The sequence below is a fragment of the Gopherus evgoodei genome, chromosome 7, assembly GCF_007399415.2.
Source record: "Gopherus evgoodei ecotype Sinaloan lineage chromosome 7, rGopEvg1_v1.p, whole genome shotgun sequence".
NCBI classification, from domain to species: Eukaryota; Metazoa; Chordata; order Testudines; family Testudinidae; genus Gopherus; species Gopherus evgoodei.
Genome location: NC_044328.1, coordinates 115,989,863 through 116,017,551, shown reverse-complemented (window position 1 = coordinate 116,017,551; position 27,689 = coordinate 115,989,863). Strand labels below are relative to the sequence as shown.

The 27,689-nt window shown below is 40.6% G+C and overlaps 2 protein-coding genes across 10 annotated transcripts in view; one reads left to right on the top strand and one right to left on the bottom strand.

Moving 5' to 3' along the window:
* The first annotated feature begins 6,675 nt into the window (after positions 1-6,675).
* LOC115655564 (histone-lysine N-methyltransferase SETMAR) overlaps positions 6,676-27,689 on the top strand; it is a 65,857-nt gene continuing 44,843 nt past the window's right edge. For 3 of the 5 annotated variants that reach the window (XM_030571161.1, XM_030571164.1, XM_030571162.1), the window contains exons 1-3: positions 6,676-6,926; positions 12,045-12,258; positions 26,804-26,875. In XM_030571161.1, coding sequence (XP_030427021.1) covers positions 6,759-6,926; positions 12,045-12,258; positions 26,804-26,875 — 454 coding nt within the window. In that variant the 5' untranslated portion in view covers positions 6,676-6,758. Of the gene's footprint in view, positions 6,927-12,044; positions 14,854-26,803; positions 26,876-27,689 lie in introns of those variants that run through there. The other 2 variants (XM_030571163.1, XM_030571160.1) reach the window with 2 other exon arrangements.
* Positions 23,052-27,689, bottom strand: part of SUMF1 (sulfatase modifying factor 1) — an 87,165-nt gene continuing 82,527 nt past the window's right edge. For 3 of the 5 annotated variants that reach the window (XM_030571156.1, XM_030571157.1, XM_030571159.1), the window contains one exon: positions 23,052-25,192. In XM_030571156.1, coding sequence (XP_030427016.1) covers positions 25,082-25,192 — 111 coding nt within the window. In that variant the 3' untranslated portion in view covers positions 23,052-25,081. The remainder of the gene's footprint in view (positions 25,193-27,689) is intronic. The other 2 variants (XR_004001416.1, XR_004001417.1) reach the window with 2 other exon arrangements.

The window sequence follows — 27,689 nt, the reverse complement described above, 5'->3', positions numbered from 1 at the left end:
ACATGTATTTTTGATGTGGGAAATTAATTTCCTACCAATGACATTAAATAAATACATAATTTTTTAGCTTTATACTGCTCCATCCCTTTTCAAAGTGTTTCTAGTTTGATTGCATGCTATACCGAATTATTCAGTAATCATCAATTTTAGAGATTTATTTTACTGTCACAGGATGTATGGTAACAATATCCTGATTATAATTTTACCTTTGTTTTCTGTTGTCATACCAACAAGAGAAAATTATGGATTTAATTAAACTACAATTCAGTGATAAAGGAGCAAGACGAGAGTCTTTTTTATTCTTGCTAAAGATGTACACTTCCTGATAGTGTAAATGAAAAAAATTGTGATATATGATCCTTTTAAAAGCATACATAGCACAGAATCATAATGTTCAAAGATTTGTAAAATATCAAGAAAGAGTTGCTTGAATGAATGACTCCATTTTTCTTTCTGTAAAATGATTCGACTACCATACTGTATATGATGTAGACCAAGAAGCTATGTGCTTCAAGAACTGGAAGGAAATTAGCTCACTCTTCATCATGCATTATGGGTGTGATCCAACACCCAGGAAGAACTCCTGGGAGGCTAAAGAGATCTTTTCACCAGACCACGTAACTGAAGCTGCAAAAACAATACACAGCAAAGATTTGTTTGGCTAAAGAACAGCAAATCCACATGAACGTTATTCACATCCTCTTTCATTTGCTTTCTGTGAACATTCATAAGAGCAATTTTTAGACAGAACTAGGCCTAGATCCTCAAAGGTATTTACACATGAAATGCCACGTGCAATCAATGGAGCTACATGTGTAAATACCTTTGAGGATCTGGGCATAATTGATTGCAATTAATGACAGTTAGGCACCTAAATACCTCTGTGGATTTGGGCCTTAGTCCTTTAGCTGAAGCTGTAGAGGCATTTACTATAAGTTATGAAAGTTCAAGATTCAAACCCCAGGATAGCTATATTCTTGCATTAATTTTGGATAACAAACAACATGGCAAATGTCAAAATCTGCTCCTGGATTGTTCACCAAATAGGGGTTAAGTTCATCAAATAAATTGTTCACTGCAAATATTCTGCTTCATTGTGGTATAACAGTGGGAAAGGCAATTCAAAATTATTTGTTCCTGGATACTGAATCTCCCCATTAAATGTATATAAATGTGTGGCGAGTGAGAGCACCCTGCACTACTTATTCAAACACATCTCATTCTTAAGCCAAAACAATCACACTTTATGCCAGAATTCTGGTCACCACATGAAGGATTTTGACTCAAATATTCTGCTTTTCCTATATGCACTGAACACCATATCATGTCAGTTGGGATGATGTGCTGTGCACTATTGAGTTGATCTAACATGCTGCACTAAGTAAATGAACACTGGGACGGAAATGATTGGGCCAAATCTTGTTCTTACTCAGGCAGTGCTCTTACTGAAGTCAAGAACTGAATAAATGCTTGTAACTGTACTTACTTGACCTGTGGAAAACAAACTAGAGGTCACTGATTTCAAATGAAGTTTTCATACGCAGGATTTGGAGTAGAGCACCAATCTGCACATCTAATGGAAGAATTTTCTCCAGACTGAACAATTCTATATCTTGTTTAGTAATGACTTTCTTTAGAAGAAATATTGCTACACTGGAATCTATTTAACCGGAATGCTGATAAATAGCATGCTCAGTTAACAGGAATATGGTGATATACCAGGGAACAGATTCATTACATCACATTATAACAACTCTACACAATGGATAAATGACCTATCAAAACCCTATAAGTGGCGCAGCTGGTGTTGTCAATCCACAGTAGTTTATAGGTGTGAATTTGTTCCTCTGACTTGCATCCTTAGAAAACTTTTCATCAAAATGAGTTGCTACAAATCAAGATGAAATTTATGTGCGATCTGAATGGCTGACAATCCTCAAAACCACAGTATTATTTGCTTCTAAGGAGACAAGTGATTATCTGAAAAAAAGTCATATGATTTAGTAAATTTCTAAGTCATGATTTTCTTCTTGGACAAACTTACTACACATAATCCTCAGGATGATGGTCCATAGAACAGGACCTGGTGACAGATGCCATAAAAAGCTCTATGATAAGAAGCCTGGACTCTCTTCCTGGCCTCTGCCATTGATGTTGAGTATGTCATTTCACCTCTTTCTACCTCAGTTTCCCCATTTGTAAAATGAGGGACACAAGATTTATCTATCTTTGTAAAGCTCTTTGAGAGCTACACAGTAATTGTGCTATATAAATGCAAAGTATTTTTCAAGGTTTATCATTGCTCCACAGCTAAGGTGAGCTTAAATAAACTGATCTTCAATTTCTCCCTCCTTGACAGGATTTACAAATATGATTACTATGTCTTTAGTTCCAGCATTCATTTATTTATGGCACATTTGGCCAGCTCATTAGCACACAGCAAGATATTGTTCAGCATCCAAGATCCATGCGCTGAGAAATGACCTCAGAATTACTGCTGCTGAAGGCAGCAAAGGCCAGGTGTTACATAGACATAATGAGTTTGGCCTTGCAGAAAGAGGTCAGGTGTCAACTTGACTGCTTTGCGGAATTTCACAGCACCGTCATGGCAGGCAAGTCTGTAAAGCTTTCTCTCGTTATTTCAAACTCTCACTCCATAAAGCACTTTCAGATTCTTTGCAAGCCGTAAAAAACAAAGAAGATAAGCTGAGGAACTGACAAACAAATTTCCTGGCTGAGCAATTAATGAGCAACATTAATGCATTTTTAGAACAAGACAGAGTGTTCTCCCTTGCTGTTCTGGGGGGGATCACAAATACAGACAGTTAGACAGAAGATCAGGGCAACTACCGTACAAGGGTACAAGTAACAGACCTTAGGATAACAGTGCTCCTTCGCCACGCCTGGAAGCTCACATGGAGTATCCAGCAGACAAATGTGTATTGTTTTTGACTCCCCAGCTCAGAATTAAGGCAGCATTGTCTAGAGGGGAAGGAGAAGGAGCTCGGGAACAGGTTCAGTCTCTGCTCTCCAGATAGTTGGGAATCTGCTTTCTTGCTCATGAGGATGCCAGGCAGGTGGGGAGTGGACTGGGATGAGGAACCTCCAGAGGCAGCCATTTGATTCAGATTGAAAGAGGCAGAATATCTGATCTTCAAGTTGCTGTCTTTTGAGACCTGCCAACTCTGGGATGTTAGGAGTGGTCTCAGTGTTCATGAGTTAGTGGGCAGAATGCAGGTGAGGCAGACAAGGTGCATAGTAAATGCACATGTTGCACACATGTGGTATATATTCTATACTGATAAAATCTGCAATTCACAATCTGGTGTTTCTACATCTCTCTACAAGCATTTAATAGCAGACACTGTAATAAAATATCAGATTACTAAGATTTCATTATGGTTACTAAACACACTATAGTACAATTACAATTATACTATGGAGTAATATTATAGATAATCAACATTAAACTACAGTTGACAGGAGTAAATCAAAGTACATTTTGTGTTACTGGTGCTTTTTTAGATTCAGTCATTCAAAAGGGGTCTTCCAATCACAAATGCAAATAAATTAGGTCCTAATCTGTAGGTGTGTATTTTTATCTCTCCTCTATCTATGCGGCATAGTCTGTATGGAAAAAAAATTATATCTTTAGTTTCTGGACACTAATCCTGTGAATTTGACTTGCCTCAAAAACGCTGCTGTCACTAACCTTTTTTAAATGGGATATTGATTTTTTTTCTGCTTCACTCTCTAGTGATCAATATTCTAAAGAGATGCACAGTAGACTGGCAGAGGGATAGAGAGTACCTGCACACTAACCCAACAGACGTGATTATCGAGCAATCAAGGTTAAATCACAAAGCAAGATTAAAAGCTGGACTGAGAGGAATGGCAGAGCAGAGCAAGGAGGAGAAGAGAGAACTCTAAGCAAGGCCGTAAAAACAAAAAAAATCCAAGATGACAAACTGGAGGAAAAAGAGGAAAACACAATTCTGAAATTCAGAAATTGTGTTTTAAAGGGGCCACAGGCTGTAATGGGTTGCAAGCATAAATTCCAGTGTGCCTAAGCTGCAGTACCTTGTTACAGTGTAAAATATTAGCCAATGGAAATTCAGTGATGTAGTGAGAGAAAGACAGTTCGAAGCTGAATTCTATTCTGGATACATTTAATCTTCTCATATTTCATTACCAGAAGGATATTAAATTGCAGAGCATGCACAGAACAGCCACAAAAATTATTAAGGAGCTGGAAGCGAATATTTGTAAGGAAAAGATTAAAAAGCTATGTATGTACATATAAAAGCAAAACAAAATATAGATATACCTAGTAGCCCATCTATGGACATTTGCTTCCATTTTAGAAACATGATGACTTGTTGATAAAATAATTCTGTAACTGCACCAGGAGCCTTGGCTCATCAATGCATAATTCAGACTCAGTTCTTCACTTCAACTCCATTCTGTGTTTTCTGCCAACAACTGTTTTACAGTAGTTAAAATGCACTTCTGTCAGACTCTCACCCACTCTGGACAACTTCAGACTTCAGCCCAGGGTATGGGACAGCATAACATGAGTATGTGGGGTAAGGAGGAGGAAGAAAGAACAGAGAGTTTTCCATGCTCCTGTGCTAATTGTTAACACCCTCTCCCCCCAGCTACAAGCAAATCTGTTTCTTCCGGAAAAGAATGATGACTCACCACTTTTGTTATTTAAACAAATGGAAAAAACTCCATCTGGGTGTTGCTGGGTGTTAGCAGCCAAATTGTATTTGTCTTAACCCAAAAGTCCATTTGATAATAATAAAAGTCCTGGAACTATATCAGTGATCACTCTACAATCAAACTTCCAGCTTGGGAATCTGATTCATCTCTCCAGGATGGAAGGTGTGGAAAAGGTGGATAAACGAATCCAAAAAGGGTGAGAGTTGGCAACATTCTGAAGAGAGGGAAGCTGGAGCTAAAAAGCATCTTAAAATAGACCTACTGCAAATACTTAAACTGTTGCCATTATCATCTCTTCAAAATATGGAGATATGGTAGTACAGATTTATTTCCCTAACATTCATGTCAGAATTGGGTGATTTAGAGATCACAGAGGTGTTCGTAACTCTGGGTTTCTATAATCCATTGAAACCTAATAACGGTAACAGAAAAATTAGCAATAAAAACAAAGAATTTTTTACTAGCTGTTGTTTGTTTTGTCAGAGATTTCTATCTAAACATTTTTTGACAGAACATGGCTTTTTCAACAAAAAGGAAAGTTTTGTGGAAACATTCAGGTTTTTGTTGAAAAACTTGAAATCCTAAAAAATGGCCACCCATATTTCAACTTTAAACCAACAATGTAAATGGAAAACCAAACATTTTCCACAGAAAATTTTGAATTAAAAAATGAAAATAAAACAAAAATCTGTGAAAAATAGTGGTAGAAAAAAATCATTTCCCAACTAGCTCTAGGAAAAACCCATTTAATAGTCTGTGGAATTTCCAACAGATTCTACTTTATAAAACCAAAGAAGTAATAAGCAGTAGTGCCTGTACAAGGTAGTGTCTTGTTGGCTCTTTGGACTCAGCCCTGCAGTTGAAACAGCTGCAGGTGCAGTCATCACCTATGTGGAGGGAGTTGCAAGAGCCTTTATCTGCACAACTAGATGCAACAAGATAGCACCAATGTCAAGGTGCAACAGTACAGGACAGCAGCCCTCTCAAAGTGCTCCAGCCTTGGCCTGAGTGCATGGAGGGATAATTCTGGTTCCAGGGCCAGTCACAGCTCCTCTGCCGAGTGTGCTAATGAGAGGGCCATCTATAGCAATTTGCTCTTCGAGATCAAGTGGCGCATCACCCTGTCCCAGCGCTTAAGTCCCCATGACATGGTACAATAGGACGCTGTGTGGATGTAACAGTACGTGGCCTCTCTCAGCTGAACTCCTTGAATTGCTTTACAGTCATTTCACAAAGCCTCACAGGGCCTAGGAGAGGGAGGGGACATAACGAAAATAATATAACTACATTGGGAGCAATAGCACCCTGTCATTGTGCTGGGGCAACACACACAATGTCATCGCCTGTGTGAGAGAGAGTCTGTGTCTGTCTGACATGCACGTCACTGTGTGTGTGTATGTCTGACATGCACAATGTCATTGTGTGTGTGACAGAGTCTGTGTCTGTCTGACATTCACGTCACTGTGTGTGCGTGTGAATGTCTGACATGCACAATGTCATTGTGTGTGTGACAGAGTCTGTGTCTGTCTGACATGCACGAAACTGTGTGTGTGTGAGAATGTCTGACATGCACAATGTCATTGTGTGTGTGACAGAGTCTGTCTGTCTGACATGCACGTCACTGTGTGTGTGTGTGAATGTCTGACATGCACGTCATTGTGTGTGTGACAGAGTCTGTCTGTCTGACATGCACGTCACTCTGTGTGTGTGTGAATGTCTGACATGCACAATGTCATTGTGTGTGTGACAGTCTGTGTCTGTCTGACACGCACAACGCCATTTGTGTGAGTCTGTGTCTCTCCAACGCACACGTCATTGTGTTAGTGAGTCTCTGCCACACACACCGTGTCTGAGAGAATGCCTGTGTCTCACACACAATGCCATCATATGCGTGCAGGTCTCTGTCTCACACGCACACAAAAATCTCTTCCTGTGTGTGTCAAATGTCTCCCCACCTGTGGTCCCTTTAAGCGAACGCACGCTTCCGGGTCACCGCCTGTGACGTCATTCATCTCGGCCAGTCACACAAGGACATGTCGCGTGGGAGCCAATCCGAGTGGAGGGAAGTGGGGTTTGTTGCCATGGCGACAGTAGCCAGGCCTAGGCCCCGGCTGGCAGTGGGAAGCATGGACCTGAGCCGGGGGCTGGAGAGCCTACCCGTGTCGGTGTGGCCGCCGTCCGAGGAACTCCCGGCCTTCCAGGTAGGCGGCGGCCGCGGCCCGACACACAGCAGGAGCTGGGCTCCGCGCCTGTGACCGAGGAGCGTCGGCCTGGGCCGCGCGGGTCCAGAGCACCGCTGGGAGCCGAACCCGCCGGCTTGCTGGTGCCTGCAGGCCCGGCGGGCGGGGAGCCCCGAGCCCAGCCCCCTAGGTGCAGCGGCAGGATGGATCCGTGGCTGGGATCTCGCCCCACGCTGTCAAGTCTGAATTCACAGAAAGGAGCTCGGGGCTCGGCGAGCCTTGCTCGAGCGTTACGCTGCGTGGTGCTAGAATAATTGGTGATCAGCCTTGGGCCGTGTGGCCTGCTGGGTCTTGTTGCAGCCCCCTCCTGCAGTATGTGCCGTATTGCACTAGAGGGCACTATGGCCCTAGCCAGGAGCCCTCGCCTTGCAGGACAGTTCAGCTGGTGTGTACACACGCACTCACACTGTCTGATTAAACAGATGCGTTCCCTGTCTGGGCTGAGGGAAATACACGCTTAACTTTGAAAGCAGTGTATAAAACGGTGCTTGTACAAACAGGGACCATTTCCGTGTTCCGTAAATCTTTAATAGGTGCAAAGGAAGTTCTGATTGCTTGCCCCAATCCTGAAACTTTATACCCATTTTCACGTTGGCATCCTCAGGAGGGATGTGGTTAGTAGTAGGAGGGAACTGTGCACATGTAGTTGTAGGATAGGGGCCCTGAAGGGGTAAACATTCTAATGTGTCCCCTCTGAAACTAATCAGGGCTCAGAAAATCCTCACTTATATCTAGAGAGAGAGGATGGGTGAGGTGATGTCATTTATTGGACAACTTCAGGAAGTTTGAGTTCAAGAAGTTGTCCAATAAAATATATTTATTACCCCACCCACCTTGTGTTTGTAATATCCTGGGACCAGTCAGGCACCAGGATCTTATATCTAGGAATAGAATGGTTTGATTTCCAGTAACTTGCAAAAATAAAACCCCCTCAACACAGTTGGCTCTTCCACTTGTTCAAAAACAATTTTTTAAAAATATTTTAAAATAGAATAAAGCAGAGTACATATATTTTAAAATATCCTCTATTTGGATACCCTGCTTATGTATTTTTACTAATTTACATTATTTTGCTTTTCAGCAGCCACTTGGCCATTTAAAAAAAAAAGTTATTTATATCCTGTACCTGCAAGACTTAGTAAATAAGCAAATCGTTGACACAAACATTACTTAAAAAAGTAACATTAGTACATCTTTTTTCTGCTATCTCTTTATATATTAATGGGGAATCAAAGCACTAATTTCAGCTGGTCTCAGGTTAAAAATTACATTTTGCACAACTTTTTTAAAGGAAACATCGCAGATCTTAATGGAAAAGCTCTTCTCTATAAAAGGTTTTCAATTGTACTACTTCCTTTTTCCTTGCTGATGGTTTTTACAGATTTTAATCTTAAAGCCATATCTCATCTGCTGGTCGCCAGAAATAAAATATGTTGCCATTGGTTAATTTATAGTCCAACCATTAAAGCAAGTGCATTGCTAGCAGGGATTATAGTTACTTCTTCAGTAAAACAATCAAAGAAAGAAGTTGACAAGCACTTTAGAGTGCCACAGTGCATGAGGTGGTTAACACAATAAAATATATGAAAGTTTTGAAATACTAACAGACACTTTTCATCCTAAGGATGAACTGATCCAACTCCTAATGTATCCAGTCTCTTTTCTAAACTATTTATAGAGACTTACAAACAAATTCCCCAGAGGTGTATGGCTAGTTAGGTTTTGATTAAGTGGTGGATTCGTAGGAAAACCGAATTTAAGAACCTGTAATCCCCTAATAAAAATGGAGCCGTGTATTGGACTAAACATTACATTCATGTTAAATGATCTGGGCTTGTGAAATTTTAGGAAAATAGAGAAACTTCTAGTTACTGTATAAGGGAGTATCAAAGATACGTGAATGTTAGAAAGATTCAGACCTTGCTCTGATTTAAATACAAGTGGCTGAGCAAGCTGCGAATTGAGGAAAAATAAACCTCTGAATGAACTGGTATGCTCCCGAGCATCCAGAATTTAACATAACAGGTCACTGTAACATTTTAATCACAGTATGTACTTTAGGTTTCTGGATAATATGCTACTGTTGGGGACCCCGGTGCCCCAATAATGGCAAGGTTCGTTGTCTGACCGCGAGAGTGACAGGCAACACCAGCAAAGTCTGAACAAAAGCTCTTTATTGAAGAGTGCACACGACAACAAAGAGCAAGCTCGTCTTCCAAAAGGAACCAGCTTGCTTCTTTACAACTAGCATATAATTTTTATAGACAGCTCTGTCACGTCAAATTATTCATTTAGCAGTCCAATCTCCTTTTACTAGTTACTAAAACCCAAACCTTTATTATGTTTAAAACTAATTGATTAAGATCAATAATACTGCCTAAACAATTCCTACAAACAAGAATGATATAATTTATATGAGTCAGAAAGAAACAGAGAACAGAAACAGGGAGTTTTGCCATTGTTCCTAACACAGTACATCTGGTATCATGCCAGGAATGCCATTCCTTTTATCTTATGGATGCCTAACTCTGTGAGAGACAGGCAACTCCCGGGCATTTTCCACTTATGAATTACCCAGAAGCCTCTGTTAGCCTGACTTTATTCAGGTTGGCATAACTGGCTTTGTCTGCAATATCTTTATTCAGGCCTACCACTCCCCTCCCCTCCTTCAAATGGAACATTATAAAGAAAACAAACATGCCTCTGGAGTATCTTGTTCTAAGTATCTATAGTTTGACTCCAAAATTTAGCAAGTTTCAACCACCTTCCTTCACCATATGAATATTCACTCTCGTGAACCTGGGCCTGCCAGGGCATTTGCGTAATTTTGAAAGCATGAATTCCAGCTTTGTGTGGTCTGAACTAAACCAAATCCCTTCCTTCAGTGGTAACCAGGTTGAAATGCAATCACCACCTCATTTTTGTCTTCTGCAGATGCATCAATATACAGTTCTGAACACTTAGATACCTGCCTCTGCAACAGACTTTCCTCTTGTGATAATTAAATCACTAGGACCAGGTCTCAATGTAACAAGATATCTACCATCTCAAAATGTAAAGCTTTTTGGATGATGAATATTCAAAATAAAAATGATGGCTAGAAATTATTTTCAAAGTCAAACACAGTTCTCACAGGAGAGCTTTTGAATTGGCCTAAGAGGTATTTGTTTGATAAAATAGTAATGCTCTTTTTAAATAATTTACTCAGTCTCACAATGATTTATATATGTAGATTAACTAGGAAATTAACATCACCATCTGCTTGTCTTTCTGTGTATTATGTAAATAAATAGTAGCACATTGCATGCCTTTTCTATTTTAAAGGATTCTTTTGCTGCTCAAAATAATTAACTCATGTCTGGACACTCTAGATAAAATTAGATGCATTAGTTTTGTGGGGGCTGGAGAGAATTTATCTCTAGTTTATCCAGTGGGCTGGTTTTAGGAATTAAATAATTAATGTAGCACTCTGCATATTCTTCTTAAATCCATGTGGACTAGGATTTGCATTTTAAAAACTGGTTTCAAAAGAATTCATCTACATAATTAGCAAATAAGAATTAGAATGAAAACATATAAAGCTGTTTTTAATTGCCCACCCCTGCCTCTCAGAACTAATTCACCTAGACACCCATCTTCAAGTTTTGTTTTTTTTTAAAGTAATTGTGTCCAGATTTTGGCATATATCCAGGAAGAGATTTTTTGGATCCATTTATAAGTCTACATCACAATTGTCTCCCTGTGGGCAGTCTTATCTGAAAGGCAGGGCCCTACCAAATCCCTAGCCATGAAAAATGCGTCATGGACTGTGAAATCTGTATAGAAAAGCACACTAAAGACAGATTTCACAGGGAAGACCAGCATTTCTCAAATTGGGGATCCTAACCTAAAAGGGAATTGCAGGGGGGTCACATGGTTATTTTAGGGGGAGTCGCAGTACTGCTACCCTTACTTCTGAGCTGCCTTCAGAGATGGGTGGCTGGAGAGTGGTGGCTGCTGACTGAGAGCCCAGTTCTGCATCTAGAAGTAAGGGTGGCAATACTATACCATGCCATCCTTACTTCTCTGCTGCTGTTGGAAATGGCTTTGCCTTCAGAGCTGGGCTCCTGGCCAGCAGCAGTGCAGAAATAAGGGCAGCAGTACTGCAAACCTCCCTACAATAACAATGTGACCCCCTCTACAACTCCTTTATGGGTCAAGACCCCTACAATTATAACACCATTAAATTTCCGATTTAAATAGCTGAAATCATGAAATTTTCAATTTTTCAAATCCGATGACCATGAACTTGACCAATGTGGACATGAATTTGGTAGGGCCCTAGTGATAGGCCAAGAAATGAAAGATGATGGAGACTGAACTGCCTTCTTATTCTGAAAGGACTGGGTTCTCTTGGGCCAGGGTTGAGATACAGTGGTGGGGCAGTGTAAGGGAAGCCAGCATTGTCACTGCATCTGTTGCATGATCAAGGACTTACAGCTCCAGCACTGTTAATTACATCTTTCGGGTCATGTTCACTTTTTTAAAAAGACATAAAAATACAGTAACCGGTAATGCTATTGTTAGGAACTGCACAGATGCAGTTGAGTACTGAAACTAAACTAAAACACATTTCTGCTTTCACAACAGACTCATCATCACAGTCAGCATTGGCTTTAAATTGGTAAACCTTTGAAACAATTCCCCTCTGTAAACTCGAAATATGAAAAGATTCTAGGAGCTATTAATTTGAATACCAGATGCTTGAAGAACAGTGGGCATTTGAAAGGCAGTTATCACTATTACGCACCTGGGAGATGTTAAATAAAAAAATAAGGTGTATTAAATTTTTTTCCTGTCTTTACAGGACACAGATCTCAAGAATGTTATATTGTAGTGGCCTGTTTAGTATGTGCTTTTGGGGGGGGGCAGGTTTTCACAAGTGTCAACTATCCATTAGTCTCACTGGAAGCTCCTGGGGGTTGATTGAGTTCTTTTGAAAATCTGGCCCCTTTATATTAATAAGAAAAGTTATGCTTGTCTCTGTGAAGGGGAGTATAGTTATCAAAATGATTTTAATTTGTCATCATCTCTTTGCAGTATAGTCCAGAGCATGTGGCGGGAGCAGGAGAAGACACTGACCCTTCTGAAATCACTTTTCCAGGATGTAATTGTCTTACTGCTTCCTGTGTGACCAACACTTGTTCGTGTCTTCGCCATGGTGAAAACTATAACAATTCATGCATCAAATACATAGGAAGTGAAGTGGACTATACTAGGCCTATTTTTGAATGCAACGCCATGTGCCGTTGTGGTGAGTTCTGTCAAAACAGGGTTATTCAGAGGGGTTTACAATTCAGACTTGAGGTGTTCAAGACTGTTAAGAAGGGTTGGGGTCTCCGCACACTGGAGTTCATACCTAAAGGAAGATTTGTGTGTGAATATGCTGGTGAAGTTCTGTGCTTCCATGAGGCATGTAGAAGAATACAGGCACAGATACCAGAGGATTCAAACTATATTATAGCTGTGAGGGAACACTTGTATGATGGACAGATAATAGAGACATTTGTTGATCCTATGAATATAGGAAATGTAGGCAGGTTCCTGAACCATTCTTGTGAGCCAAATTTATTTATGGTTCCTGTCCGCATTGACTCTCTGGTGCCCAAACTGGCACTTTTTGCTGCTGTTGCTGTCTCTGCTGGAGAAGAACTTTCATATGATTATTCTGGAAGATTTCTTAACGTACCGCTAATCAAAAGAGAGCAGGAAATGTTGGAGGAAGATGATGTAATGAAAAAACCCTGTTACTGTGATGCTAAATCATGTGTTGGTTTTTTACCGTATGATAGCTCTCTGTGCTATACACCGGGCAAACAAACTTTTGGCAAAGTTTCTCAAGGATACAGCTGTGGATAGGGATTCAAAAAGATTGACATCACTGAATATAGCATCTATTGTCAGGTGTGCCTAGACAAAAATGGAATGAGATTCCTTTGCCCCGCCACCCAAAAAAATAATCACAGCTCCCCCTCCCCACATATACACACACCAACAGCTACAGCAAGGGTAGAAGTATAACAGCAAGATGTGGGAGGGGGAAATGGGAAATGCCACTCCACTTAGCTTCAAGTGAAAGGTTAAACGACTAATTAGGACTACAGGCAAAGTGTAGGAAGTAATTGTTATGTACACTATAATCTTACACAGTTAGAGGCATTTGGCATTCATCTGTACATTTCCCAGTACGCCCAGGACACTGTGAACCCATAACCTTATATCTCAGAAAGGGTTAATACTCAACACATAGGTGAAGGAGAAGTCAAAGCAGAGGCACTGATGGTGCAAAATAAACAGAAGCTAAGGCAAGTGTAAAGTGCTGCAGATGAGTATGTTAGATATTATATGCCAAAGGGAAAAATGCTGTTTTTAAGAGAGGAGATTGCAATCTGGCTTACTGCTCTGACTGTTAGAGCCAGCCTGGGACAAAAGCCAAGACAGAGTTCCTGACAATATCCTCAAATAACACGCCGAACAATCTCCTGTACTCTCAACTTGATTCCAGGTTGATGATGCAAGAGAGAGCTAAACAGGTGACCTGCTGCCATAGCTAACCTTTTCCTGTTAAAACAAGAAAGCTTATGATAAATTGCCACAGCTCAAAGGGCAGCTGAAGGTTTTGATATAAAGTCTGTTTCAATGGACAGTGAGGTATACAGAAACAGATGAAATTAGAATGGTAGGTGTAGAAAAGAGGGGGTTTGGGGAGATGAATTTTTTTTCTTATCTAACTCACTTGAGAACTAAAGCTTGAAAAAAAATCAAGGTGACAGATGCAAATTAACAGTGGCATTTACAAAGGTGGCACCCGTTTTTGTTTTTTTCAGCTGTGTGCCATTAATAGCTCTTGCAAACTAAAACTATTTAAAACATGAATTGCCTTGCCTGGTCTGGAGCCTGTTTCAAAATTAGGAGTCACTTATAGCTATAGCTGAGCCCCTCCTATTTCATGATCAACTTTTACACAAAAACCATTAAGTAAAATGCATTCCCTCCTCTCCATCTTTTGCCAGCTCTTCCTACTCACCCTTCTTGACTGTAACTGGCTAGGAAGATAATTCTGTTCCATGAATGCTTGCCGTTGCATTTTCTCCTCTGTTCCCTGAAATGGACTCTGTAGCCCAGGCCTTCTCTGTGATCATTCAAATTTTTTTTTTCTGAACTGGCTCCATCTCAAGGCATAGGGTCGGTTAGCCACAAGAGGGCACCAATGTAGATTTATAGTCATCCCTTTGAAATAGCATGCATCACCTCAGTGATGCTTCCAACTGATGTTGGCAAAATAACGGAGGGAGTGGGCAGAAAATCCAAATTCCACTCTGTGGAGGAGCACAATACACTACCTGTATGTTTGGCAAAACAGACGGAAGTGGTAGGTGCTAATATACAACACCTTTATGAACAAGCATCTGTTTCTGCACTGTTCAACAGATGGTAGAGAGAAGACAGGGTTTTGTTTTGTGTAATATTAGTCCTTTCAAACATTTTTTATGCAGTCAGATGTTTTATTGTTAGCCTCTTTTTTCCTCTCAAACCAAATTGGTTTCTACTTCTGGTTACAAGGAACAGGGAAGCAGAGTTTTGCCATTGCAGATAGAAGGGATAGTGGTGCTTAAAAGATACATAAAGTAATCACTGCACTTTATAACTAAAAAATACAAAATATTTAGCAGTGCGAGTTAAGAAAGTTGCTAGTTTTAGGCCAGTTGTTATGAACAAGTGACTGTCACAAAACCATCCGCTAGCGCTGATTTTCATCAGTCCATAACCGTCTGAGGGTGTCAGAGTACCTCCTCTCTTTTGCCCTTAGAAATGATTGCTTCTGCTAGCAGTGTATGGTGGAGGTCTACATAAGAGAAACTTCCTATTTGTTGCTGAACTGAGTAAGCAAAGGGCTGCAAGGGTGTCATCCAACTCACCTATCTCCCTCAAGATATGAAATGCGCAATCACTTAGCACTTCATTTTTCTTTGAGGGTAGAGGGAATCTTATTGTAAGCAAGCAGGATATTTTAATTGAATTTCTCTCATATCTATTTCTTTAATTTTGAGATTCATATTTTTATGCATGAGGCATCTGCACAAAAGAACCACCCTTTCCCCTACCTAAAACGGATCTTAACTGGACATTCCAGATAGAAGGGTTGAAAATGTAGAACATGGAAGATGTTTTAGAGCCCAGGAAAAGACCATACTTTGTTCTTCTCCGCAGTTAGGCCCTGATCAGGGCAGAGCTACTCACAGACCCTAGTTTAGAAAAGGAAAAGGGTCTCTTACTCCTTTCCTGTAATTTCATACAGTCTGCGGTTGTAGCATGCTTTAAGTACAGTCTCTTTCAGTTGGGCTAGTTTAAAGATTTAGTGTTCCCCTACATAGGGCCGGCGCTGCCATTCAGGCAGCCTAAGCAATCGCCTAGGACGCCAGAATAAATGGTGGGCGCCGTTTTGCTGGAGGGGGCGTCAGGCGGCTTCATTGGAGCTGCAGTGGTGCCTGCGGAGGGTTCGGTGCTCCGGTGGACTTCCCGCAGGCATGACTGCGGCAGCTCCACCGGAGCCACAGAGCACCAGACCCTCCGCAGGCACCACTGCGGCAGCTCCAATGGAGCCACGGCACCAGCGCGTGGGGCGGCAAAATTGCCGTCCGCCTAGGGCGCTCAAACCCCTAGCGCTGGTCCTCCCCCTACACTATCTTCTACCCCTGTTTCCAGTGTCTCCCCCCTAAGATTATACTGCTGGGAAACAGACACTGCCTTGGCAGTAAAATTTGAAAGGCAAGTAGATTCATCTGTGCACTGCTTAGTTCTGGCTGCTGGACTAGCTTACTGTTAATGTTTTGTTGTGCTGTTGAGTGGTGAGGTGGTACAACATATATTAATCAATTAAAGTCAATTTTTGAGACCAGGATGGATGGATCAGTTGCCAGTGGATCAAATTTAATTATACTTTTTAAAAAAAAAATCTAAACCTGCGCATTTTACAACACAGAAAGATCCATTCCGTCCGTAAAAGTTATTTCAATGTATGCTCTCTGTAATACAGTATGTAGTCTGTGGCTCACTTACTGTATTGTTCAACTTACTGAGTAGCTCATGTTATAATGCACTGTACAGTGCGTTTATTAAATATACACAGTGTTCAAAACACACACATCTGTCCACTAACTTTGTAAACAAATCTGCTTTATTCAGGTACTTTGGAATAATCGCCGGTGAAGTATTGCAATGGTAGAGCACCTTCAGCAAGGTGACTACTGTTTACCACAGTGACTCAGAAGCAATATTGCACGTTCACATTTTGATTTTCAGCAGTAAGAGGATGGCGTGAATGGTTCCACACCACACAAACATTTCAAGTAGGATAAGGAATACAATTCTGTGGAACTAGTTCCAGTTCCACATGCTGCTGCTTTTCTAAGTGGAAAAGATAGTCAGTGACAACACCCTCACAATCTGTTCCTGTAAGTCCTGGACATTTGAGAAACAACCAGTCAGGGGGACACTTCTGCCAAACACTTAAAGAACACTAAGGGTAGATGTTATTAAAAGGTAGTTCTGGGTCTGTTTAATTTTTTGTTTTTATGTCCCCTGCTGCTGAGTGAGACACTATTGTACTTTTAAGTTTGTAAGAAGTATGTATTTCCAATCATACTACTTGTCCTGCAGGAGCAGTCAGCACCTAAACAGTTACTTTAAATACACATTCTAATTTGCTACCTTTGTTTTTCTGAAGGGTTTTGGCCAGACAGCACCTCCCGTGACAAAATGCATCTTCACTGTTTTCCAGCTGTTAATTTGCAAAAGGAATATCTCATCCACCCATCTTGGAAAGGGAAGAGTTTTGGTTTTGCTCGTTGTTAGGGAGGTACTAGTCTTTCCTTAGTTTCCCATTTTGACAACCCACATCCTCCCTAAAGCCCAATCAAGCCACCTACAATTTCACTTCTGTTAAAGAAAGACAATTAGATCTTGTGCTAGGATCACATTTTTATGCAAAGTTTGGAGTAATGCACAGAAGACATCCAAGAGGAGGTAGGATTCAAAAAATCGAATGCCTAAGGCCAAAAGATCCTATTGGTATTACATTGTTTCAACTTTTTAAACAATGTTAAAAATAAAGTCCTAAAATCATAAGTTTTATCAGTGTAGCTGTAAGTGATATGAATGTATCTTCTATCCTCAACTATGAGTTGATTGGCTGAAAGTCACTTTAGAAATGCAAAAATACCTTCAAAGATACCCAAGCATAAGGCGTCAAGTGTTGCCAAAATGCACCCTATTGCCATAAATCAGACAGAAGAATCAGACAGAAGAAACACTGCACAAATGAGAAACAATATCATTTTTCCCATTCAGTAGCACTACTGGCTCTCTTGCTAGCTGCATAGAAGACAATGAAACAAAATGTATAAGGGTGTTGCTATAGTTCCCAGACAGTCAGCATGTGTTTATTGTATGTGTGGGGCAAGGGGTGTTTTGTTTTTGCACCTTGCTGTCTTACTTGGCAGGACAGGTTTTGGAAAACCATGTGCCACAACGGAAAGACTAAGGAGCTGTCTAATCTTATCACAGGCAGTGGCTGCACTGTTGTTTCAGAGCACTAGTTCAGTAAATGTGATATAGCAGACAGAGGAAGTGTCCTTTCATTTTATTTGTTACATGTCTCCATTGTTTTTCCTTATCAGAATTAATCCCATTACGTTAGCTAATAATCCTTTTCTGGGAGGGGACCACTTCCCAATTTAAAGAAAAAGCCTTTGTAAGCATAGTAGAGTTTTTCTGTTTTGTGGGGAACTGGGTGTACACAGACAGCCAACAGTCGAGTAATATGAACTAATCACTCTAGTTCATCTTCCATACAGTTGAGGATTGATGTATGAAGCTGCAGTCATGGAAAACAGGTAGACAGCCAATCTGATCAAGGAGAGATTTCTGTAATGTTGTCTATCAGATATATTACTTGCTAAATAAGATGGAATTAACAGGGACATGGATGCTTTAAAGCAGAAGGCATTTGGCTTTGAGTTTTCCCCACCTTCAAGAAGAAAGATGTAGATAAGGCTTTGATGTAATTCATGAACATATTAAGCAGTAAACTAAATACTCTGTGCATGCTCAACTAGCCCTTGGTGTGTTTCGTCTCCACAATTTGACAACTATATTCATAACATTTGTGTACGTACTACAAGCTACCTATTTGAGGACTGATACATAAACCAACAGTGATGTTTTATTTTTCTTATGATGAGGACTTTGTTTTTGGAACTGAATCATTACTTGATGCTGATGAGGGGCCAAGGGAATTTGATTGCTCTTTGCTGGACTGTCTTCATACACATTTCACTGCTGGATTTTCATCTTAGTCTCACCCTATTCTATATCTCCCAACTTTGGTTGTGGGTTTTACATATAAGTAGAATTACAACTGAAGCTAGAGACAGATTGGAGAGCGTATCTAATGATTCACTTTTGTCATTTCTATAGACATGTTAACCCTGAAAGCTCTGGTCTTAGATTTTGAGCTTATAGTTTTGCTCATGACTGGCACTTTAGTAACGGTGATTAATACCTTAATCTCTTAGTTGAACAAGGTTTGGATTTCCCTTAAGAAAAATCTATATCTTGAGGATACAGGATCTGTGGAACTTCTCATCTGTAATATGGTTTCATCTAAATATTAAAAATACCACAGCACGTAAGACTTCAAGAGCTACTTTTTGGTGCAGAGAAGTCTCTCTTTCTCCTAAAATGGCATCACACCTATCACTTTTTAATTGGTATATTTGAACATCCAAATTAAAAGAAGGTCCAATCTACCTCCTATTCCTCACTGTAAACAACTTCTGTAATATTCTCATAACACTGTATTTTCCATCCCTTAAGATTAGATGGGCTTTCAAGATCAATTGCACTGCTTCCAATTATTCTCTTGTTGTGAATAGATTTGGCAAGGCTCCAAGTACTTGGGAAAGCGTAAATTCAAAATGCATTACTGCCATATCAAATCTGCATTATTGGCACTGAACTAGAGGACATGGCTGAGTCCTGTACCTGCATGTGACTGTATTTCTATTTTCTTTTAGTCCTGGCCAGTTGTTCTTTGTTTCTGGTGAGAGTGACCCAGAGATTCAAGAAATATGTACAGTAACTCCTCACTTAAAGTCACCTTGGTTAATGTTGTTTCATTGTTACGTTGCTGATCAATTAGAGAACATGCTCATTTAAAGTTGCACAATTCTCCCTTACAACGTTGTTTGGCAGCCGCCTGCTTTGTCCACTGTTTGCAGAAAGAGCAGCTCATTGGAGCTAGCTGGTAGGGGCTTGGAACCAGGGTGGACTAGCAGCCCCCCCTCAGCTCCCCACTCCTTTAAGTTCCCTGTGTGGCAGCTGCCCAGCAGGCTATCAATGGCCAGCAGTTCTGCTGTTCCCCCTGCCCTCTGCCTTGGAGCTGCTCCTGGGAGCCTCCTGCTTGCTTGGGTGGGTTGGGGGGAGGAAAAAGAGAAGGAGGGCTAATGGCAAGGTGTCCCCCCTGCTCCTGCCCCCCACTTACCCCATCTTCATAGGGCGGGGGGGACAACAGAGTTCAGGCTGGAGGGGGCTTGGTGCTAACAGCTGCAGTCTCAATTTGCTGATCTACTTAAAGGCAATGTACTTAGAGTGGTGTCAGTGTACTTAAAGGGGCAATGCACACCTCTCTCTTTCTCTCTCTCACATACACACTCTCACACACACATGGTGTATGTGTGTCTGTCTACCATGCTGTCTCCCCTCCCTCTATTAATGCTGCCTTGTTGAGTGTGAGGCTACATTAACAACAATGTGCTAACCCTTGAAGTCTCACCCAAGTGCTGGTTCATCATTTAACAGTAAGGCATTCCCTGGGAAATATCCCACCCTCTGACTCCACCACCTCAACCAAGCTTCACAATCATCACTGCTCTGTACAGTATTAAACTGTTTGTTTAAAATGTATACTGTGTATATATAGTCTCTTGTCTGGTAAAACACATTTCCCTGGAACCTAACCCCTCCTCCCCCACATTAATTCTTGTGGGGAAATTGGATTCGCTTAACATTGTTCTGCTTAAAGTCGCATTTTTCAGGAACATAACTACAACGTTAAGCGAGGAGTTACTGTACGTTCAAAAGAGTCAAAAACTAAAGAATTTGCTAGAACACTACCAAAGTAGTACAGTGGCATTGGGTCCCAATAACACTTACTTGCCATAAAAGATAAGTGTCAAAAACACAGATTTTTGCTGTACTACTGCACTGCAGCTGCCTTCCTTGATTGAAGAAAGAAGAAAGAAGAAAGATTAAAGTGCATTATCCGTCAGCTGCATCTCTACATAACTGCTACAGAGTTTTCAGTCTAATCCTATGAATTGCGTGTAAGGTCTTCAAATAGTAAATATCCAGTAAGTATGATACAATTTATAACACAAAGTCTTCAGAAATCTATCTATCCAAATAGAGCCTGTTCCTCTTAAGATTAGGCCCTCTACAAAATCTGATCTGCCAAGTCACAGTTCAATGTGGACTTGAATAATGGATCAAATCCAAACACGTCAAAAGCCCAAGAGTTTGGATTTCAACCTTAGTGGGGTAATGCTCATCTGTGGTTTTAAGGAGCCCCATTATAAGGGGAGTGGTTGATATACATTTTTGGTTTGGGCTCAATCACAAATTCCTTCCTTTCAATAAGAGAGCTTGTTACAGATTTTACATTTAAGGGCCCTATCTTGCAAACTCTGATTGAGTGGACACTTGTGCACTCACTGAATCCCATAAACTTCAGTGAGCTTCACACAGGGGCTCCTTGCTGAGTCAGGATACTTAAAAGAACTGTAAGAATAGTCAGATGCTGCAGACAGTGTGATACCATTGAGGCCATGATTCAGTAAAGCACTTAAAACGTGCTTAATTTCTAGTACATGCTTAAGTTCCACTGAAGTTACAAGTGCTTTGCTGAATCAGGGCATTAATACTTCACTGATTTAAAAAAAAGAGAGAGAGAGACAGATTGCAACCCCTGGGATTAATTCATTCAGTTCTATAGCTGTAACTAGTATTTTTGTAGAATTGCTGATTGAAAGTTGGATGTTCTCATGATACTTGAAGGGAAATTTTTTCAAAATTTTGCTAAACAAGTTGTAAACAAATTTGGGAGATTGTAATCCCATGCAAAATATGGATGTGGCAGGAATAAAAAGAACATTTTGTTCTATTATGTATTGTAGGAATAAGAACAAATATCAAACAACATCAGAAGCAACAAATCTTTCAACTGCCTGCATGTGTTATAATGAGAGAAATTCAGTTACAATGGATTTAAAAGCTGTTTCCCCCCCACCTAAATTTATTTTTAAATCTTAAGAATGTGAATACTAGTGCCCCGCCATTGGAAAAGAGCAAGCTATTGTTCACCAAACTTTTCCTGAAATGTCAACATGATAGAAGGGGCTAAAGAGATCCGAAAAAATAATTAAAAATACCTTTAGAGGATGCTACCCATATTCTTAATTTTTTACTAGTTTTAAATTAGATGCCTTAATATTGTACAATACTTTAAACGTCTCACCTATTATTTGTGCCTAGGTAGTTTACTCCGATCTGTATTATGGAAATGTTAATCCAAGAAAGTTCTCCAACTTTCCATCGTCCAGTATAAAAAAAGTTTTAAATATGGCATTGTTCTCTTTTGGTAGAAGAGGAAGGAAGTTTACCTTGTTTCTCTGAATACTGCTAGAGGGATATCTGATTTGCCCAGTGACAAACCACATGCTTCGCAGATGGCTGAAGAGTGAAGTGAGATGAATAGTAATACAAAAACCTCAGTTGTTTACAGAATGTTCAGTTTAATCATTATCAAAGTGCTGATCGATTGCTGTAAAAGTGTAAAAAACAGTGGGAATAGTTCAAGCTAATGCATTCATATGAAGCAAACAAGTTAAGCCATCAGAATGAAACACCATCAGAAGGAAGTTTACACCTATGCAGCTCAGGACAGTAAATCTTGACAGACATGTCCCACTTCTGAACAAGCATTACTCTGAAGCTGCCATTCAGAGACAGAAAGTCCAATGATTTTTCAAAGTTTCAGAACTAGACACTTTTTTATATTGTATATAAATAAAGAGGTGTTCAACAACCACAATGCCTCAAACAAAGAATTTTCACATACTTCCTTCCACAAAGGCAGACATGTCCTTATGATAGTGCAGGAAGTTTAAACTAAGGGTATGTCTACATCTACAATTTTGCAGCGCTGGTTGTTACAGCTGTATAGGGCCAGCGCTGCAGAGTGGCCACACTTACAGCAACCAGCGTTGCAAGTGGTGTTAGATGTGGCCACACTGCAGCGCTGTTGGGCGGCTTCCAGGGGGGTTCGGGGAACGCGAGAGCAAACCGGGGAAGGAGACCAGCTTCGCCGTGGTTTGCTCTCGCGTTCCCCGAACCCCCCTGCAAACCGCAGGGAAGGAGACCTGCTTGCTCGGGGATTCGGGGAACGCGAGAGCAAACCGCAGGGAAGGAGACTGGCTTGCACGGGGGTTCGGGGAACGCGAGAGCAAACCGGGGAAGGAGACCAGCTTCGCCGCGGTTTGCTCTCGCGTTCCCCGAACCCCCCTGCAAACCGCAGGGAAGGAGACCTGCTTGCACGGGGGTTCGGGGAACGCGAGAGCAAACCGGGGAAGGAGACCAGCTTCGCCGCGGTTTGCTCTCGCGTTCCCCGAACCCCCCTGCAAACCGCAGGGAAGGAGACCTGCTTGCTCGGGGATTCGGGGAACGCGAGAGCAAACCGCAGGGAAGGAGACCTGCTTGCTCGGGGATTCGGGGAACGCGAGAGCAAACCGGGGAAGGAGACCTGCTTGATTACCAGAGGCTTCCTCAGGTATGCTGGGATACCTGCTTATTCCACGGAGGTCAAGAAAAGCGCTGGTAAGTGTCTACACTTGATCACCAGCGCTGGATCCTCTACACCCGAGACAAAACGGGAGTACGGCCAGCGCTGCAAACAGGGAGTTGCAGCGCTGGTGATGCCCTGCAGATGTGTACACCTCCTAAGTTGCAGCGCTGTAACCCCCTCACCAGCGCTGCAACTTTGTGATGTAGACAAGCCCTAAGATGGACAGCATTTTTCTCCCATTTGTTTCAGTGGATGCACTATTGTGAGCACTGTGTTTAGTATATACAACTGGTCAGTCAGTTTTTCCCAACAATTCCTGAACAGTAGCTTTAGATACCATAGCTTTTTCCTACAATTACATGATATGTTTTAACACTTTGCACTGGCAAATGTTTATATTTTAATGGCTTTCGCTGAATTTTAGTCTGTCGTGTAAGTGTAACTTTAGTTCCTATGCCAATGGGTGAATTGCATGGTCACTCCCATAGGAATACCCCTCTGTAGGGGCCTTCCATTTGGTGGGAAACTCACCATCCCAGGGCAGAAGTTGGCAACTAATATCTTTGTATTTTAACGCCTACCTATCAAAGTTATAGGCAAGAAGTGCTGGAAACAAGCGAATAATATGAATACAAAATATTGCTATTACAAATCACACTTACCCCATCTTATTCATAGATCTCAAAGCACTTTAAAATGGGAAATCAGGCTTATGTGCCTTTGTATAGATGGGGAGACTGAGGCACAAGACTTGTCCTAGATCACTGAGTCAGGAAACATCTGGGAATAGAACCCATGCCTAAAAGATTGGCACATTCAGGCTAGGAGCTTCTTCTTAATATTTAAGAAACAAAGTTTCTTGATTAAAGTTAGAATAAAGAGTAAGTGGTTGACATGGAAACTTTTCCATCTGCCCCTAGGGCTGAGCCCCAGAGTCAGCAGCACTGTGCTGGTAAGAGTGAAGCACATTAGAGAAGAAAGATTCAAGTGTATTTTAACATGAAAAGCCCAAGCTGATTGAGTTAATTTACCAGCCACAACTACATTTACCTATCACTGAGGTTTTCAATACATTTTGAAACTTATTTAAGGACAACCTCAAGGTTTTCCCAATGAAGCCTATGTGAAACTGCATTCAGTTCAAATTTTCTGTCTTTTCATGCAAGCTTTCAAACAAGAAAAGCCATTCACCGTCAAAGAAAACTTTAAAACCACTAGTTTGAATAAATAAAGCCTCCCAAATCAATCTACACAATGTTAGATAGATGTTAAAGGAAATCTCTGGTGTGTTTCTATCGCTACAAGTTTCCAGTGTAAAGGAAATAAATGTCCAATCCTTTATGGGACTATCCCTATTCTAAGAAAAGCTGCCATTTTCGAAAAAGGGAGAAAGTTACTACTCATCTGGGCAGGGGTCTTTTCTGAACACAATGTTCATGTGCAAAAGGAATGCAGTGTAAGAGCTACACTACATTTTCACAAATGTAGGCTACCTACAAATGTGCTTTTGTAGATTTAGGCTACCTACAAATGTGTAGGTAGCCTAAATCTACAAAAGCATAGCCAATTGCCAATATAGGGTAATAGGTAATGTGGAATGTTTTTCTTCCGTCCATGATCCTCATTTATAATTGACAGTAGGTTGCCTATATTACTCAGAATCTAACAAGTAAATACCATGCTACAAAAGCTCAAATTTTCTTTAACTCCTCCCAAAGTTTGTAAAGCCTTCTTGAGGGTTTTGGATCACTAAGGTAAATCCATCATAAAATACTTACTCAGTACTGAAGAGCATCTTCTCTAGATAAAAATAATATCTGAAACAAAATATCCTTTTCAAAATGGAGTCAGGAAGGTTCTGGTTAGTTCTATGCTGGTGTAAATCTGAAATATTTCTAATGAAATCAATAGCATTAACTATGTTTCCACCTGCACAGTTGATACGGGAATCCAACGCAACTTCTCCAAAGATTGGTTATAGAATTAAACTGGCATGGACTTATTTTGGAAGGTGATTTTCTCCAATGATGTCTTTTTTAATTAGCTGGATATCTTGTTTTCTCTAAACTAGAGACTTGTAACTGCAGAACATCTTAGCAGGCTGGAGCTCCCCAAAACTCCTCATGCTGGAGTGAAATTTTTAGTCCCCTGTGGCTTCAGAGCACAAGTAGTTCTGTCACTGTAAAGCTGGCAGAGTGTCTGCCGCACAACGGAATCCCAGGTTTGAAGCAGAACTATCAGGAGTGTTTTGACTGCGGGCTGCACAGCGATACCTGTAGCAATAGGACTAGAAGGCAAGAAAAAAAAAAAAGTCACTTAAGCACATATTACAGCTTGTGTCTATGTCTACATAAGTAAGGGCTGGTTAGACTGATATCACAGAGCATTTCAATTATTGCTGATGTTTCCTACTGATGGGCAAAAATGACAGTCAAGCACCAAGCTGATGGGAAAAAGTTGGAAAAGCCTATTGGATGGAAGAGGGGAAACTCAACGAGAAATTCTGACAGTTATTTGAACACTTGGTTACCCTTAATCCCACTCCACCTCCCTTCCTGCCCACCCCCCCATCTTTTTATATTTTGTTGAAGTTCTTCAGGACAGGGAACTAAGAAATTGAGTCTGTAATAAGATTATGTGTTACAAATGCATCAAGAGATACAACGGGAACAATTACCTACCTTGGAGGTGCTGAAAATGAAGGGAAAGTTTGTAAACTACTCTGAAGATTTAAAGCACTGTTATTTATGCAGTACCACAGGAGGGTACGATGCTTTAGTCAGCAGTATAGTGCTTGCAGATACAAGCTTAATGGGGTTCTCGCAACACATTTTTTGGTGGCCTCAGAGTGCAGCTGCCAAACTCTTGCTGGTGGCCACTCGATAATTTTTCCTAAAATACTGAATTAACTTTCGGAAAAATTAATAAATATGCACATATACATGTCAAATCATTGTAATTTATTTATGTAGGGTTTTTTGCAGACTCAATAATAAACAGTGCACAGTTGTCTCTATTCTTTATTGGACCTAAACAGAATAGGAACACAAATAAGGTGCTTTGCATATTCTGTTCTTTTTTCTTGTTGTTTCTTTTGTTTTTTTTTGATTGCCCCCCCCCTTTTTTTTTAGACTTACTAACTACTAAGTCTGCTGTGAAAAGCGATATTAACAAACATACAAATATCACTTTTCACAGCAGACTTACCAAGTCCCAGCAAACCTGGGGACAAATCAAGTCCTGGATGGGGAGGTGGGTACGGAGGCAGCATAGGCCGGGGCGATGGGGCACTGAGGAGGCAGCAGTTGTCAAAAACCAGACGCGTGGCAACCCTAATTAATATTAGCTTATTGGGAACTGTAGTACATTGACTTTAGATAAAATACCTTAAACAATAGTTGCACAAGTTTAAAGTACATATACATGAATATATTTAATGCAAGTCCATGTCGGTATGCAGTTCAGCGTGTATTCCAATATACTTTATCTTGCACTTTTCAGTTGTTTCCAGTAGAGATAGCATTTACATTGTTCTGCAGATTTTTAGTCAAAAAAATGAAAATCTGAAAAGATTAATAACTAATAGATCTCTCCCATTCTGATCTTGTGTGAAGATCTTTATAGGTCAAATTTAGAATTGCATCCTGACTTGCCCCAAACTTAATTTGCAACGTAAGACTGAAACATATGTAATAAGGCACAGATTAGATTCTAGTGTCGCACTTCATGGTTTGGACACTGAAACAGCTATAAGATCGGACATGAATATTTCTCAGTTTAACCCAATCATTGTAGCTGTATTACATAATATTTGACAGCAAGAGTACAAACTAGCCTTTGCTCATTGTACAAGATTTGTCAGCAAGGGAGTCTATTATTCTGCTTTTTCTCTTTGTAGCGAATAAAACTCAGTTTCCTGATTTAATGGGGCAAAGGTTCTTCATACATGAGGAGGATCTGGAAGTGAAAGGTACTGACATCTGTCTAGAAGAATCCTATTGAACATGACAATGAAATCCGGAGGGGAAAAAGCAACTGTACTGAAGACCAACTTATGTACTGGTATTACTATTGGTAGTCTTTTTAAGGATACCTATACTCTGATATAATCTATATTGGTGGCCACAAACATTTTCATTTAAAATGAAACCACTGGGATAGATGATTCAGCTGCCTGTCAGAAGTTCTTGGTAAGCAATTATTTTGAGCTGACAGTTTCCTCTCTTACTGGCCTGATTTCAGAATAGGCTGCAATTATGTGCAAGTTACCCTTTAGGAAATTCAGAGGAGGAATTGCTATTTCAAATCTCCCTGATATGAGGGAGGCAGCACAGGATTATCCAACCTGACCTACCCTCTCACACTCTCTTTAATGTGGCCCCTCTGCTGGGACGGAAGCACATTGGTAAGGAATTGTCAAAAGCCTGCACTGTTAATTCTGCAACTGTTCTGTGCATAACAGATTTGAATCTTCAGTGGTGACAGTCAGGAATGGTTCACAAGCACTGAATAGTCAGCAGAGCAAATGCAAGGATTGCCAAACATACACAGTCTCAAGTCAGTTGTTTCCAGTGTAGATAACATTTGCATCTGACGAAGTGGGTATTCACCCACGAAAGCTCATGCTCCAAAACGTCTGTTAGTCTATAAGGTGCCACAGGATTCTTTGCTGCGATAACATTTGTGTTATTCTGCAGAAATTTTAGTCCAAAAATGAAAATCTGAAAAAGATTCATAATTTATACATCTGGTTTGTGTGAGCACTGCATGTCAACAACATATGC